Here is an 18,576-nt window from a genome sequence, read left to right as displayed (position 1 = left end):
TTATCATGTTTTATACTTTGTAGCTTCTTATTTGAGGACACACCCGAAGATGACACGGGCCCTCCACACGTATGTCCATGGCTAAAGGGTGACGCATGCCCTTGTTCAGGATCCTATCAACTGTGCCAACACTGTAGGAAGTACAGTTACGCTTGATAAGATTTTATACAAGACGCCCGCCATTGTGACGAATTTTGTTTAACAACGCCACCACTTTATTGATACATCATGACAGAAACTTTACGGGAGAAATAGACTGAGATACGTTGATAGTGTTTGTTTGTGCAGTGACTTATCATAGTACTTTTCATATATAATCATTTTTCATTTATAAATATTCATTTATTGTAAATAAATTTGTATATATTTTTCTGTTCTGAGTTGTTGGTTGTTTTAGATAGCAATTGTGGTCGGCCTGGTATCCCAGCGTAGTCCCTATTGTGACATTTGGATCTATCATTCTATGAAGTTTCAAGCCCATAGCTTTTTTAGTTGAAGAGAAATGGCCCGGACAAAATTAAAGTATGAAAATTAACAAAGGGCAATAACTCAAAAAATAAGAACTGCAGAGTACCGGTCCTTGTGCACTGCACTTCGGGTTATTAAAAGAAGCATGCATACCAAGTTTGAAGTCAATCAGACTTATAATGACTGAGTTATGCTCCGGACAAGCTTTAGGGGACGCCGACGCCGACAACGACGCCGCCGACAAAAATAACCCCTATATGTCACCTTTTCAAGGCGACACAAAAATACCGTGACAAGATTGATAATTTACGACATATACATGAAAATAATGGTCACGCCGGGAAACAGCATGTACTAGCCGCATCCCGTGAAAAATACTGGATACTTCAGGGACCTAGTGCAGTGAAATATATTGTAAAGAATTGCATTATATGCAGACGACAACATACCCCTTTGATGACTCAACAGATGGCCCCTCTCCTACCCGAGCAGACGACCGTTCACGAATGTAGGTATTGATTACTTTGGGTCACTTATTGTTAACATGTAAAGAGATACTGTTGTCTTTTCACGTGTCTTGCAACTAGAGCAGTACATCTTGAAGTTACACACACTTTGACAACTGACTCCTTCATCGCAGCATTTCAGCGTTTTACGGCTAGAAGAGGATATCCGAAAAAGGTGTTCAGTGATAATGGAACAAATCTTGTAAGCGGTGTCTACTTGAAAGTTCACCTTAGTCATACTCATGTCGCTTATTGACACTTTAAAAGCTAAGCTTAAACATTAACCACTCGAATATACATATATTTAAGTTTAAAAGGTCAAATTTGTCTCTTTATTGTACTAGTTATTTAGAATTTTGATGAAATTTAAGAGTAATTTCATGGCGATTTGTGAACGTAGTTAATGGCGTCAATAGGTTACGCTACTTTACGTGACGTAAGATGTTTACGTCGACGTCATCATTTTTGTTTTGTTTTGTTATTGAGAATCTCGTCAGTTTAAATCTGGAACTTGATGTATTGAGACAAGTCAAAATCGGTATGTTTAATTTAACAAAATAATGCAATTATTTTAATAGATAATTTACAGTAAGATTTAAATTTAAAGGTACAAAAGTTCTAATTAGATTTATTGTGTAATTCATATGTACGGAAGCTTATCAGGGCCTACTGGTTGGGGACCACCAAAACTGGACAACCATCAAACCCGGACGGCCCCGAAAATGCTTAATTGTGTATTTTCTTTGTTCAGTGGTTGTCAGTCAATTTTTTATAAACAATAAATGCATGTTTCTTCTATTATTTAGAAAAAAAAATTCAACCTCCTGGATGGTGATATTTTAATGTCTACAATAATAATTTTTTGTTATATAAGAATAATTATCAGTTAAAAACAGATATGAATAGCAGCTTAATATATGTCCGGAAACTGGTTCTGCAAGAGTGAACAATTTACACTTTTGATGACCTAATTTAACCCTTCAGTTTGTACATTGCTTACTTCACCAGGCAGTATTAATTGTGTTATTGGACGTAGTTAGAGCTCAGATTTTTGGTATGTTAGTTTTATTAATGCATGTTTATTATTAAAAAATAGACAATTAAAAAAGCTCGAATTCTGTCCGGAAACTGGTTCCTGCCCAGTACTGTATTATAAGAATGTTGACGTTGAAATTAGGGCGTCAAGAAAGCAATGCATGCTCTTTTATACCAGCTATAATCATTTGCAGAGTAAACAATAGAATTTCCAAAACTTCAGGATTTGTTGCTGAAATATTGTATATTGTGTTAAAAATAAAAAATAAAACACGAAAGCTTTTATCTGAATTAAATCACGCCATGTACATATCTGTCCGAACACATGGTACTGTAGTGTAGACAATTTAGGTAATTTTGATACCCCTCTTGACGAGCCTCAAATATAAGTGTCAATACATTCAGAAATAAACAAACTAGTTTCTTAGTTAGGCGAAGAACCTAGATGTACTGTGTCAAATTTTTAGGTCTCTGAGTTGGAAATTATGAGATCTGTATGGAAAAATGTTCAAAAAGTGTCCGGTTGATGGTCCCCGACCAGTACAGTTGATGAGATGTTTTTGTGCTAAGTCGACTTATTTTTATTCGCATTGATAAGATGTTTTAAAATGTACTGACAAAGATGAGAAGCTTTTAGGCATTGCAACTAAATTTTTCTCGATATGCTTGAACATTTCGTCTCTTCGACAAAAATTCTGTAGAAACTTCGTGATTTCACGACTTTGCTGAAATATTAAGTATAAATTAGTAAGATGCAAAGACGTTACTCGCATTGACAAATAGCTCACGTAATTCAACAAAAGCTTTTTTACAATGATTAAAATCTTCTACGTATTACTTATATAGAGGATATTTGTTTGTTTTGGTGTAAGATCGAAATTTATTTCATCGAGTGATGGCAAGGATAAATATTTTCACGAGTGGCGCAGTCACGAGTGAAAATATTTAATCCTTGCCATCACGAGATGAAATAAATTTCATTCTTACACCAAAACAAGCAAATTTTCTTTTTATTTCATGCTTTTCAATGGATTAATTGAACTATTTCTCATTTTTAATGTTTTACCCATCCGAGTGTTCCCCGTCTGGAGCCCCACTTTTCCTTCTTCTTCACGTGGTAACACATGTATATTTCGTAATAAAAATAGCTCTAGATAAACTTTCATTTTTAATATATAATTCACTAGACAGGGTTTTATTCATTTATTATTTATGTCAAACAGAAAAAATAAATCGTTTTGTAAATTTATTCAGAGTAAACAACAGTTTTAGGCTGATAAAGCTATTGAATTACTGCGCGTGAATCGAAGTCAGTTCAGTTCAATCCGCCATTTTTTTTTTCATTCGTAACGTGTGTGGGAATTATAAACAAAACAAGGATTTAAATCAAACTAGTGAACGAACAACATAACAGGTATATTATTTGCCTAATTCATATTAATTAGAATCAGTGTCACTGTCAGGTAGCATCCTGATACGTTTGTAATAGGATGGGTATTTACGGTAATCTAAGTTAACAGTAAAGTGTTCTGCTTACCTTGAAACACTTTCCCTGTATGGATGACTGTATATAGTTCTAAGTTACTTCGGATTTCGTCTTGTTGTCTTTCCTATAGTTCCTATCAAGATGGCGGCTTCGATCTTGCTCGTCATGCACGGACTAAATCTCGTCTATCCGGTATCGGAATCACCCGGATAAGGTCAGACTCTCATATCTCACCACACTCCCCCCGACTTTAAAGACGAAGTCTTCTCCCTGGAAGTGTGCACCCCGAGACTCTTAGTCCACTCCTGGGTTTCAAACCAGTACCCACTTGACCGCCTTTACAGGCGTTGGCCTGTAAATACAGTAGATTATCAATGTCAGGCGTTAGCAAGACAGATTACCATACTGTTATTAACCATCCATCAAGTTATTAATAGAAGGTTCTCCACTGGATCATCTTCCTGGGCACTATTTAACAGCGGCCAGCATCCAGCTCCTTAGCTCGTTAGAACTTAGAACTCCAAGTTTATTACGTACTTTCATACAAAGCCCTGGGGTTTGCCACAGTCTTACGGAGTAATACCACCTGGTCTTCTGGTCGCTCCTCAGCAACTACAGCAGCAGTCATGCCAATTAATATGGGAGCGGAATATCTGGTTCCATGTCGAAACTTCGGTTTACTGTTACCCCCGGAGAACTGGAAGTATGGAGCATCTGTCTCAAGAAGGATTCGGCTATCTTGTACAGCTCTTAATCCCCTTAGCTGAGTCTCATCGAACCGGTCAACTAATCTGGTAAAACCAAAGTAGGTGTTCGGGAAGACCGACGTCCACTCTTTGACCATGCTCTCCGAGCCAGTAAAACAGTGAAGATGGATGTTTTGTTCCTTTCGAACCCTGGGCTGAAGATGAAACAGTAAAGTCATGTAGGCTTCACTGGTATCGCCTGTATGCGCCATGCTTCTACAATGGATAACCAAAACATGTCTGTCCTGAAGAAAGCTCAAAGCACTGTTAAGGATCCTTAGTTGGCTCCCCCAGAACTCTGGTGACACTGAGTGATCAATGCCAACCTCTCCAAGACCGACAACCTCTGGCATCTGTAAAAGGGATTCCATCCTCTTCAAAATGTCATCTGTAACTTCGCCGACATCCTTAGGATGCAGACCAATAGTTACGGACACTCCTTCTTGGTGAAGTTTCCTTACCAAATCTTCGGAGGGGTAAGTAGCTGGGTCACAGAAGTTAGCCACAGCTCCCACAAGGTTCACTCGATGGTAGGGGTCACCAGTCGCCTGATTTATTTCGGCTAAACTGGCTCCACGCATACGCATCATTCCCTGCAATCTATCCAAGTGGAAATGACTATCAAATCCCTCTGGTAAATCGGCTGGGGCTTCTGTAGGCTCTGAGGGCTCCTCGGAGTCGTGGAACTGTTCCATCAGACTCTGGCGATGTCTCGGTTCAAGCTTAGCTATGATGACAATCAAGACGCGCCAATGGATGAGAGCTGCCAAAGAATTCATTGGTGAGATGATGAATCGCTCAGGGAGTTCTTGGAATAATTCCCGAGACATATCCTCCATCTCCTCCTTTAACCTGTTTGACACCTCCCGGTTACTTTCACGAGGAACTTGCTCTGTGCTGTTGATGTACTTTACCAGGTCCTCGAGCTTAGCTCGATTACCCAGCAACCAACCAGTCATCAGCTTGAGGGCTGCTACACGTTTTCGTGTTACTTCCTCCAATTCCCTCCCCTCCTTGAAAAGATTAGGGATGTGTTGCTGGAACGCATGACTCTTCGGATACGCATTTGGAATGTCGCACTCCGGAATCAAACATGGTTGTCTACGTTCCGTTCTACGTCCCATATCAGTATCAGTCTTCCGGGATGACCTTTGCTGCTGAACTGATGATGATGGTCTACACCTTTCTGGGTTAGGTACAGTTATCTGTATTTTCCCCTTTTCCTCGGTGGTAGACCGCCTTGTTCCGTCTTTACTGGACGCTGCTGCACGTGATCTTTCCTTAGAGTGACTACCAACCACCTTAGGAATTGTCCTTTGGTGGGAGCCACGTCCCAGGGAAGAACTTCCTCTTGTGACGCACTCAACGGAGGACGTTTGTCCCCGGTCAGAATGGCTCACCTTCGGTTTCTTTGGGACAGCACCACTGCTGACATCTCGGGATTCAGATTTGTCATCCCTGGAGCTTACATAGCTCAATTTACCAGGCAAGTCAACAGTCATGCCACGTCCGCAAGGCAGCATTCCCTCCTTGTCACTCCTGTGACGATGACGTCTTCTTGGTCGTCTTCGCCTTTTTGAAGAGACATCAACGTCTTTCTCTGACGGAACACGCTTCTTTACAGGAGAAGGATACCTAACTGGTGATATCGTCCCCTGATGTTCCGGTGAAGTAGCCGGAACAGCCAATGATTGTTCCATAGAAGGGACCGTTTCATTGGAACTGTCCACTTCCATGGCGACCTCGGTTGCCGGAGATGTGCTTAGCACGACCTCAACAGCTTCCGGACTGCCCACAATATCAACTACACTCAAAAGATTATCTTCGGTGCCCGATGATATTGACGACGCCTTTTCCTCTTCCTGCCTCTTATCACTCCTAGCCTCCAAGGCCAATCTACCCTGATCTTCTACTACAGACGTGATCGTTGGATCAGTCTTCTTCCGGTAATCGACCGAGGCTGTGGGTAGGACGGTACTAGCTATCGTCCTCTTCTTCTTTGGCAGGACATGGATATTGTCTGAAATCCAGTCGTGGCTCTGAAATTGTAGAGTAACAGCTTCTTGGGCTACGGTTACTAGCCACCGAGTTGCTCTCCCATGTTTTGCTAGACGGACCTGTCCGAGAAGAGCGTTTAATTTCTCTTCTGGGGTCCCACGTCTACACATCATCAGGTTGTATACAATTTCCTTTGGAGAACATAGAATCCTTAGGATTGTATTCTCCTCCACCTCCCCTAAGTAATCTTTGGGTCTGGAACTGTGAGCCATACTGAAAAACACAAACAGACCACTTCACATTAACAAAACAAGAAATTAACGTCCTTTGCAAGTCGTGCACTTGTACTTGTCAATGTCCAAGGCGTCTGACGCTGTAATGTTAACACATGACCCATGATACCATTCATCACAGTAATCACACTGTATCATGAATCTTCCTTGCCATGGCTTCCGGCATAAGCAATAAAGTGCTTTATCTTCATCTGTTGAAGAATCTGCATCAACAGGTTTCTGTTGCCATTGCTGTATCCATGCTGGCATATTTCTATCATGGCATGGCTTTAACCTATCATGGTTGACCACAAAAATTGCGTTGCGCAATTTCACTCTGAACAAAGAAACTGACAACTTCTTGACGATGACAGCAGGACCTTTCCACGGAGAACACAATTTCTTGCATTTACCTTTTAAAGTGGCGGAGTCCAATAAATAGACAACATCACCTTCTTCGTACTGTCTCTCAAGTATACGCAGATCATAGTTTCTTTTCATACGCTTCAGCGATGTCTTTAGAGTAGTCCTGGCCGTGTCATGTGCTTTCTGCATTTGACTGGTAAGCTTAGCTACAAAGTCATCTGCATCAATATCTTGTTTTCTTTGTGGGAACATTACATGAGCAGGTAGATTAATTTCACGGCCCAACATCAATTTGTTTGCGGTGAAGCCGGTGTTACGATTCACCGATGCTCGAAGGGCTCCCGCTAACTGCTGCAAATGTAAATCCCACTGGTTTTGATGTTTCCCAATAAAACATCGGACAGCATCCATCAACGTACGATTGTATCTTTCTACTTGACCGTTGGCAGACGGGCGATAAGGAGTTGTTCTTGCCTTGTGAATTTGCAGTTCTTCACACAAGGCAGTAAACAGCTTTGACTCAAAATTACGTCCCTGGTCTGTGAACACTTGCAACGGACAACCGAACCTTGAAAAGAAGTGATCCACAGCGGCTTTCGCTGTCACCTCAGCTGTCTGACTTGGTAATGGTACACATTCCACCCACTTGGTAAACTGATCTACCATCATGAGAATGTGTTCATTTCCTCTCGGTGTCTTCGGCAATGGTCCCATAAAATCCAAATGGACTCTTTCCATGGGCGCACTAGCTTGGTATTCCTTCATACCACAATGTCCATACCTCTCGGTCTTCTTGTTGCGATTACAAACTTCACATGTCGTCACATAGTTTGCAATATCCTGACCCATGCCATACCAGAAGAACTTCTCCTTTATCCCGGCCTTGGTCCTCGCAACGCCCTGATGACCCCCGGATGGTACATCATGATTAAGCCGAAGCACCATTTCCTTCAACTTATTGGGAAGCACCAAATCCTTCTCTTCTGTATCACCTCTGTTTCTGTATAGAACTTGGTCTATAAGTGAATACTGTTCTTTATTTAGCCAGTGAGACTTAGCCCCAGGGCTTGCTAGAAATAATTCACTTTCTTTAGGCTCAACGTTGTTGCACAACCAGTTAAGAATGATACTTAGATCATCGTCTTTGGTCTGAGATTCAATTATGTCGGTGATACTCATACCCCAGCACGTGTTAACGCAACTGGTATCACTACCGGATGTTGATCCATTGCTAGAGGTGGAAGTTGTTCCACAACTCATAGCTCGAACATTTTTCCCCTCTACGGTTATGGCATCGATATGTATATTCTTGATATCAGCCTCATATCTTTCGTTATGCACCACTTTTGCTTCTAGCACTGTTGACCTATGAGTCGAAGAGTTATCATTCGAACTTTCATCCCAGTCTTTTGGATAATTACTCCCTGTGAACCTCTGAGACCCTTGTGACCCTGGGTTTACTGACGATACAGTTAATCTATAAGTTATGAGTTACTATTGTTACCTTTGGTTACTTTGTATCTAAATAAAAGATTACAAATCCAAATAGGCTTGGGTTCACATATAGATTTATTAATAGTTCACTGTGTTATTATGTTGATAAACAAATAAATATAAATAATCACTGTATCCTCTTAAAATGTCTCAAACCATTATATCACTGTTCCTGTACTCTGTTTCACATTACACTATCACAGTCAACTAGAGTACCTAGTTAACAAGTCCAGCACACTGAAAACATACAAAATGTCACTAAATGCCTATTCACTTAATGTCTCATCTTTGCAGGGTTATCTCCCTCTAATTCACAATATATAATGTTAAAAACACATTAAATCATAATGATCAATAGTTCACATATGATACTTATTATTAAGTGGTTCTAGTGGCTTTATCTTAACCCTTAACAATAATAACAAGTTACATTCAAATATATTACAGTTACATTACATACATACAATAAATAATCAATTAAAAGTTACAGCAATAACTTACACATATTAATACACAATTATAATATATAATGATGACTTACCAATTTGTGGAATTGTATGCGGTACGTTACGATACCGAAATCAACTTGATTTCGGTAAAGTTACCGAAATATATGAATATCAAGATTACTTCCCTGATTGTCACGAACCGAAATATATGTTACCATACCGAAATCGGCTTGTAAAAGTTAAAATAAACATTTTCATAGATCTTGTTTAATTAATTAATATGAAGTCATTCAAACTGAACCATAAACAAAGGAAAATAATATTTAATTATAAAAAAATGATGATGTTATAGACGGATATGTATATTATATCATGATTACTTCCCTTGTTATTAATGTGTTGCATTACCGAAATCAAATCAGATTTCATTTCAATGATGAGAATAACCCCTAAATAATTTGCATGAATTTCAGAAGTCTATGAGAAAAGTTAGTTGAGTGAGTTTTAAACTTTGAATTCATATCGCTTATTTTCAATGTTTAAATTTTCCCTTTAGTCAGATAACATAGCAGCGTATCATCTCTTTGATATTTCTTAATGATTTTGAAATACAAGATTAAACAAAACTGTGTTTGAAGTTATCCGCCTATTTAGACCACTATTAAAATAGTTGATTGGAAAATTATCACAGTATTTAATTTAAATCCAATGATTATGATTTGATTTAAATAAAAGACGTAGCGGTTGCCATTAATCATGTAATCATAACACCTTTACTATAAAGAGCAAACATACACGTGCTCGGACAATGGAGGTGCTAGTTGACATTACATACTCGTTAACCGCAATCCTTTAATATACATCGGCGCATGGAAACTTTAGAAATACTTTTTTATAGTTTTATAGTATAAATATTTCAGATCTAGTAAGCTGGTAAAAATATAATGTTATATTAAATAAATTGTAAAAAGGTCTGTTTTAACTAACATGTAGGGGTCGTCGCTATACGTTTCCGTAGAAAACATTTCGGTATATGAGACAAGGTGCTTTGATGTTATTATTACCAAATTGCATATCAGTTGTTCCAAAAAACAGCATAAATTTATGGAATGACTGATATATATTTATATGATGGAAAAAATGGAACACTTTAAACTGACAAATTTCAATTATATAAATGTTGAAACTTGTACGATATGACATGTTGTGTATTACTGTATCAAGTAAGGTGTGAAGTAATTAAGACAGGAGGTACAGTTGACATACAATGTATGTTAAAGATAAAAGATTATAATGAACCATCGATTTATTTCGTAATAAACATTTAAATAAATGACTAAAATAAAAAAAATATTATAATAAAGAGTCCCCATAACATGTTAGCGATTTGTTAATATATATAGTTTAACTGTTCAATAAAAGAAAGACACAAACTTTCCAATTCCAATTTTACTGCCTGATACATTATAAAATGTTTATGGAAATTTTTAGCGCAGTCGAGTTATATATCTGTATTCAAACTCATAAAACATAAACATGTACAAAATTTATAATTAGATTAAACTCATATTACAGAGTATTATATTTTTCCATCATAGTCCGATCATAGCTTTTTAAAAATACTATTTGATTAGAAAATTGTTATGCACGATAATCACGTGCAGATACATAACAGGCTTGTGCTTATGTCTTGTAATAAATGGTTGCTGTACATACATAATTTGTGTACCAAATATCTCTAAACCTGCAATATATTTTATTGCATAATGACTTAAAGTAAATCAAACCCTGTTCGAAAGTTCATTTCATAGGTTAGTGAAAAAAATCTTACTTCGTTCATTAATATTGTACCGAGTTAAATGAATATATATCACTTTTTCATATTCATGGTTCGATATTCTATTAATAATCGGTGAAAATAGAAGATATGTTCTGTTCGTTATAAATATCAGCAAGTTCTTATAGGCCGGAGTAACATTTGTTTATTAATTAATTTATTATTAGTTACTTAAAGAAAGAGAAAAACAGAAAAGAAAAAAAAGATGGGCCCTGAAGAAAGCACCTCCCCGTGGTGTGGCCAGGATGCACTGAACAGATATTACACGCAATATCTATTCAGTTGCAACTGAACGCTCTCATCAATGCAGTCGGGTTTTCTTTAATTTCAAAAACATAAATTATCTTAAATAATCACTATATATGTATTATACATGTATTTTATATACATAATGCTGATTTCGGTAATGCTAAACACATAACGGGTTGTTTAGAACAAAGGGAAGTAACTCAATAATTTTTGTTAATAACATCATTAAAATAAAAAAATTTCAATAGATTTTTTAACTGAAAGTCTATTTCACTAATTTTCATCAAATAATGAAGAAATAATAGCAATATTTTAACTAGGTTGGTTTTTACGAGTTGATTTCGGTAATGAAAAGTTGATTTCGGTAACTTTACCGAAATCAAGTTGATTTCGGTATCGTAACGTACCCAATTGTATGCTCTAAACAATATCAAGCCATCTAATTAACTTTACTCCAATCAACAAACACTTCACTCACACAGTGACTGGGTGCTGCAAATTATCAAATAAAGAATGCATATTATTAAGAACAATGTGCAGGACAGAAAGAGTTAAGTGATGTTAAAAAGGAATGCTATTTCTGAACCATCTCAATTCTTTACTCAATTCTAAATACATGAAAATCATGAATTTACTTCTCAAATAAATATACACTGATTACATGAAATACAGAAGTTATTGCTCAACAAGAAACTTTAAAATATACCACAATACTTATTCCAAATCCTTAAAACAATTAAAACAAATACACACACACACACACACACACACACACAAGTCCTTAACAAACGTTTATGTTTATTATAAACGACCATATATAAAAATATCATAAACATAATCTTAATTAAATAATAAATATAGTTATTCTTAATATAAAACTAAATATAATTTGATTAGTATTCTCTTTCAATTTGTTAGGGCTTTTCATATATTAAAAGCATTGATTGAAATTGAATTTACTAGTTGTTGTTGTTTAGTCCATCATCTTTATAAAGTGACACTTATATATAAATCTACTGAGCCCTGAGAATTTACTCCAGTTATAATTTGTGATCGTTTGGTCTCCGTGTAAAGCATTGATTCTCATTAGAACCTGACCACTATTACACGTTTGTATGGCCTAATTATCGGCGAACACGGATCAAGGACTGCAGATCCAGAGGCGGAGCTGGTGTTACGATTCAGTGTTACGGCTGACATTTGGGATAGGCTTTCAGAAATTGAGCTGTTGAAATTAAAAGTTACATTGCCGTTGAAATGACTGTATGCAAATAAACCCTGTGGAGGCTTTCCATTATTGTCGCCGGCACGAACACAATCTGACATGGTCATGGATGCAGACTTTGGAGTTGAACTTCGAACTTGGAGATCTGAGTGAGTGTTACTGATTTTATTTGATAATATGTCAGAAATGTTCTTTGATTGATCATTGTTAATTTTGCTGTAGTTGTTAATTGAGTTGATATTCTTGTGCCCAGATATCTGTACTATTTGGTTTGCTGGAACTCCCTCGTCTTGGAGTTTTTGTATCAGTCTCTTCCTTGAACTGTAATTTAACAAAACAAATTTAGAAAATCACACTTTGAAAACTAACATACTACATGGTCGCATGAATATTAATAAGTTCTAGTTTAGTGAACCCTTATGAGCTTGTATATATTTTTTAACTGTTTTTTTTATTACTTTTTTACTTTTTCAATATAAATATCATGTCTAGGAAACCCCTTAATTTACAAGCTTGCACTGTTACAGAAGGTTTCGGTTAAAAATGTTGACTACGCTTTTAAAAAAAATCAAAGTATAATGTGTGTATTTCCGTGGTACATATAAAATAATATTATACCTCATTTGCATACGCCCTTCTAAATTTAATATGACGTCATCCGGTCCATAAACCGCATAGAGACCGGGGCCGGTCCATAATTCTTATATTGACCAGATGACGTCATATTCGATATAGAAGGGCGTATACATGCAAATGAGGTATAATATTTTATTTTGTTGTTAAATGATTCTTTCTACTGAATTTATTGTTTTGTTTCACATAAATTTATTACATGTTGATCAAAAGTCATGATTTGTCTTTAAATTGATTATAAATTTTATTTATACAGTTTGTGAAAATCTTAAAGTAAGGTTTTTTTTTGCCCCTTTAATTTGATTAACAAAAATTGAATAACAAAAGAAGAGCATGATTTAATTTTGCTGTTAAAATTAGCGCACTTAAATCTTTACATTCATGGTAAGTGTCATTGCAGAATTTTGTTTTCGAAAATAATGACGTACAGGGCTGCAGATAACATGCGTATTTGCGTTATTACCCAATTAAAATGTCTAAAACCCAATAGAAATAATAACTAAGGGTAAGAAAAGTAATTGAATTCTTATTCATACAAACTACATTTGAACTGGTGCGTAATGACGAAAATTATTACTTAACGCGTACATCAGGCAGATCATACTGTTTCAGACTGTTTTAACCTTTAAATTATATAAGGCAACTTGGAAATCTCCTAGGCCAATAAACCATAAAACAAAGTAGTAAGTAGCTTTTTAGCCTGACTATTCGAAGAATATGAGAGCTATTGTAGTCGCCCCGGCGTCAGCGTCAGCGTCCGCGTCGGCGTCTGCGTTGGTTAAAGTTTTTTATAAAGTCAAATATCTCAATTATTGCTTGAGATATTCAATTGAAACTTACAATACTTATTTATAGTAACAATGTACATCAGATTGACAAGTTGGATAACTCTGCCTACCATATTGACAGAATTATGCCCCTTTGGAACTTAGAAATTTTGGTTAAAGTTTTTTGTAAAGTCAAATATGATCTCAATTATTGCTTGAGATAATCAATTGAAATTTAGAATACTTATTATTAGTAACAATGTACATCAGTTTGCAAAATTGCATAACTCTGTCTGCAATATTTGCAGAATTATTTACCCCTTTGAAACTTAGAAATTTTGGTTAAAGGTTAACGGTCTTCAAAGATATTTACTTGAAACTTTACACATGCACTTAGGGTCATAATTGGAGGGTCATAATTGTATGTCACTGACCAAGTTCCATAACTCTATCTTGCATTAAGGCTGATTCATATCCCCTTTTCTACTTAGTCTCTTGGTTAATGTTTACATGCAAGTTTTACATATCTCAATAACTATTAAAGATATTTATTTAAAACTTCACATATGCATTTAGTGTCATAATTGTAGGTCACTGACAAAGATCCATAATTCTATCTTGCATTTAGGCTGATTTTTCTCCCCTTTTTCAACTTAGAAATTCATGGTAAAGTTTTGCTTGTAAGCTGTTATCTCAATAACTACTGAAGGGTTTGTGCCTTTTTTTGGACAATTTTATGCATTCATAATAATTAAGTAGTGATTTACTTGATAAACCATCTTAATAACAAGCCTTTGTACCTTTTCTGTCAAATTCATGTATACATAGGTAATTAGTTTTATTATACTCAATAAAAAACCCTTGTGACATTACCTTCAGAATAGTCAAGCCAATTCTGTATAATTAGACTCTCTCTAAGGCCTATAACATGAATTTATAAAAAAAAATTAGCCCTTTTGTGAACTTAAAAAATTTAACAATATCAAGGCTCTTTGAATAGTCGAGCATGCTGTCCTACAGACAACTCTTGTTTATAACCGTACAAAACCTACAAATGTCTACAATGAAGGTCAAAAATTTTGGGTAAAATGCATGAACTTGTACTTTATAACCCAAATTGGTTAGAGGGGGTAGGGTAAAAAATACAGAAATAACTCAAAGAAAATAGAAAAAACCCAATAGATCACAAAATAAGGGGTAATTACCCAATATACACAAAATGTTATCTGTAGCCCTGGACGTATGATACTGCGGAATTAGATTTAACACGAGATTAGCAGCAAACTATAATTTATATCAAAATTATTAAAATTTATTGAAACTTTGCAAAAGTGGGTCAAGATGTCTACTAGTTAAGCCCCTTCGCCCTTTACCTGTTTAGGTTTTGTTACGAAAAATTGCATGCTAAATTTGTAAATTGAAAAATCTTTATATTTACAAATGATTTTGTAAATACCGTAAAATTCCTAATAAACGCCCTTTCCCTAATAAAGGCCCCCCTACAGGCCTTTTGATATGGAAAATAATCTACTTATCAGTGCTGAACTCATAATTAAAGCAATAATTTTATTCAAATCATTCAGAATCCATAGTATTTTGTAGTAACTGTAAACACAAATATGTATAATATGAAGCAGAACTTTAAAATCTTAACATTTTTTAATGTCATTACCAACACTTGCTAACACTAAATGTATTTACAGTGATTTTTTTATTTAGGAAAAACTGTGTTGTAATAATAGACCCCCTTTTGGAAAATGTTTAGCCCCCGGGGGCGTTTATTAGGAGTTTTACGGTATACAAATAATTTGTAAATTTAAGGGTTTCCTAGACCTGAATATTGGGTGTTGGACTAACAAAAAAATGATTTATATATACATACTAATTTCCGATTGCCGTCCGGGGAATACGTACTAATTTCCGGTTGCCGTTTGTGGAATATATATTCGCCGATCGGCGTTTTCTATGCCAGATAAATATTAATTTCAAGGGGGATTTTTTTTGGTTTTAGGGGGAAAAAACACACTTTTTGGGTGGGGGAATGGGGCCGATATTCGGCCCCAAATTTTACCAAAGGAGAGCCCTGGCATTGCATCAATTTTGTGACATCTTCATTAAAATTGGAACCATGACATAGCATTGACAATTTCGTCTATTTATATTAGTTAAATTTATGACAATTGAAAATACAACATAATTTCAAATGAAAAATTTCAACTTAAAGTACAGCTTTGGAGAGTGGTTGTGAAATTGGGGCTCACCTTTAATTGACAAATCAGTACATTCTTTTTATTTATAGCAAAAAATAATTTAATGAAAAATTTAATTTTAAAAATTTAAAACAAAAAATTTCACTAAAAATTCACTGCAACTGAGCTATGTTTATATGGTAATTATTAATTTAATGTATCAATTTGGGAAATGAAATCATTTCAGTTTTACAGTAACATCCCCAAAAAAACAAATATTACATAAATTACATTTCAGTATTGTGGTTGATCATCAACCACAATACTGAAATGTAATTTATGTAATATTTGTTTTGTGATATTTTTTTTATATAATTAAAAATTCTCTACCTATATGGGGTAATTCTTGAATTTGTTATGTTGGCGTCTGATTTCATATCATTCATGATGTTATATAGTTTGTTGATCCCCATCGGAGCTTTTCTATACCAGCTCTTCTGAGTGCCTCCGCCTGGTGTCAGAAAGAAAGGACTTTCATCCGAACACATGCTCTCCGGTCTTTTATCTCGGTACATCTTGTAGAGGTGAACAGGGTCTTTTCGTGTGTCTTCATCATTGCCAAATGCCTTTGGTTTTACAGTTCTTTAACATAAAATTTGTTAAATAAATAAATCTTGAAAACATAAAACAAAAATTACATAGATTCTAAGGTATGAAAATTGTTGAAAAAGATATGAGCAAAAATACTTTATTTTGTGGTCTTAGTTTATTAGATTTTACAAAATAAGTATTACAGTCAAACCTATGATAGTAATGACCTGCAAATTAAGGCGGCTGGCCACACTATAAGTCAAGGTCACTAACCAATACATAATTATAGGCAATATATAGAGCTACAAAGGTTCTATTTGATTGAATAAAGGCTACTTGTGCATAAAGGTCACATTCTCTCGGATGGCCATTGCTAACAAATTTGACTGTATCATGACAGTGTTTTTTTCCTCTGCTTTGAGAATGGTGCCGGTACCAGACTGATTGGGAAAAAATGCGTTATTTTGACTTATATTGGGAATATTTTTTAATCCATTTTTTCAGCTACAAATGAGATTAATCATCATGAATAAAGATAGCTAACAGCTTCCACTGTCCAGGTAGAACTATGAAGTGGTGATTTATATGAATATGTTGGATTAAAATGATTTCAGAGAAATTACTTGGCCTTGTGGGAATTTTGAAAAGCCATTTTGGAAATTTAAACATTGGAAATTGGGAATTATAATTAGAGGTGTAACGATTCATCGATGCATCGATACATCGCGATCTGCCCTGTCCTCGATGTCTGCATCGTAATGAATTTATAATTTCCAATATATCAGGATGCAATACATATTTCACCACCCGATGCATCGATATAGCGAGAAAGTATCGCAATACACCAATGGTTATGGTATAATGAAAAATACCTTTAATCCTTAAGTAAAAATCCTTAAGTAATAAGTAATGTAAAGATCAAAACTTGAGGCGAGTTATAATAACAAGTTGAAGAGTTTATTGTTTTGTTATTGTAGTAGTTTTATATTACATTCGTAACTATGCTGAGAACAAATGACCAAGTTTTTATATAGATAAAGTCTGAAAGTCAGTATTGTGATACGTATTGCATCGAAACATAAGAATCCCAATATGCATCGCATTTTATCAAAGTATGCAATACATATTGTGAATCGCATCGTTTGGAAATGCAAGTATTGTGATATGTATCGTGACAGAAAAAAATGGCAATGCACAGCCCTAATTATAATGTTTTTTTCTATTGGGAACGGTACCGTTTTAGGGTAGTAGTTATATAAAGAAAAAAACACTGCATGAGATAAAGTATAATTTCTGCAAATTGAGCACAATTTCTGCAAATTGAGTACAATTTCTGCAAATTGTCAATTTATAAATATAAAGTACATATTCATATTGTTTCGTTATTAAAAATAAAAATGATTACTGTTTTTTAAACTTAAAATTGTGAAGTAAAATAAGTGTTTTTTCTTTAATTTTTAACAAAAGAGGCAGTGGTAGTACATCCAAATGGTCCAATGAAAGGACATTTGTCATCAGGCAAAAGATCTGGGTTCAAGTCCCAGTTTGGATACAACTATCCTTGCTGTCTTCTTGTTGAAATTAAAGTTAAAAATACTTTAGAAATAATGTTGAATAAGAAATATGATATTTTTTTTTAATCATTTATAAGAAAAATTGTATTATAGTTTTATACCTTGTATCTCGAGGGTTACAACCTGATCTTGTTTTTGTTTGTCTCTCTCTCTTTGTCATACATTAAAAATTCTTCCCCCGTCACCTCGTCGATACATAATTGTACTTCTCCCCAGCAGAGGTCATGGCATTCTTTGCCTGTTCGCATGCCAAAATAACTTGTACAAATAAGCCACATGGAATGTATTAACGCTCTTGGATTGCCATCACCAAGTGTACCATTTTCATACATTTTATCCAGGGTCGCATCATCCAACACTTCTGCAGTTTTTGGTTTGTTGCCTAATCCTAGACTCTTGAGTTGCTGTTGTTTTTTTGTTAATACAGCTCTTGTTTTAGAGAATTCTACATCTTTAAAAATGGATACATGGCTTGATTTTGATTGTATCCATTTTTAAAGATGTAGAATTCTCTAAAACAAGAGCTGTATTAACAAAAAAACAACACTCTGGCAACCTGGCTTCATTTTTTGCCATCAAAAATGACATAAACAATTTCATGTCACTTTCTGTTTTTCTTTTTGTATTTTTATTTTCATTTTCTAACAGGAAGTCATCAGGATCAATTTCCCTAAAATTTCTGTTTGCAACC

General features: G+C 35.3%; 2 protein-coding genes across 2 annotated transcripts; both read right to left on the bottom strand.

Moving 5' to 3' along the window:
* Positions 1-3,509: 3,509 nt before the first annotated feature.
* Positions 3,510-6,659, bottom strand: LOC132729919 (uncharacterized). The gene has a single exon (XM_060715756.1). It carries the CDS (start codon positions 6,509-6,511, stop codon positions 4,025-4,027), a length of 2,487 nt encoding a protein of 828 aa, XP_060571739.1. The 5' UTR covers positions 6,512-6,659; the 3' UTR covers positions 3,510-4,024.
* A 5,062-nt stretch (positions 6,660-11,721) lies between these two features.
* Positions 11,722-16,984, bottom strand: LOC132729923 (uncharacterized). The gene is made up of 2 exons (XM_060715760.1): positions 16,111-16,984; positions 11,722-12,452 (listed from the first exon to the last, which is right to left on the bottom strand). The coding sequence occupies exons 1-2, from the start codon at positions 16,293-16,295 to the stop codon at positions 11,993-11,995; spliced, it is 645 nt and encodes a 214-aa protein (XP_060571743.1). The 5' UTR covers positions 16,296-16,984; the 3' UTR covers positions 11,722-11,992.
* Between the last annotated feature and the right edge of the window lie 1,592 nt (positions 16,985-18,576).

The sequence above is a fragment of the Ruditapes philippinarum genome, unplaced genomic scaffold (genome assembly GCF_026571515.1).
Source record: "Ruditapes philippinarum isolate M1 unplaced genomic scaffold, ASM2657151v2 ctg7148_1_1_1_1, whole genome shotgun sequence".
Taxonomy (NCBI): domain Eukaryota; kingdom Metazoa; phylum Mollusca; class Bivalvia; order Venerida; family Veneridae; genus Ruditapes; species Ruditapes philippinarum.
This window is presented reverse-complemented; position numbering and strand designations above follow the sequence as displayed.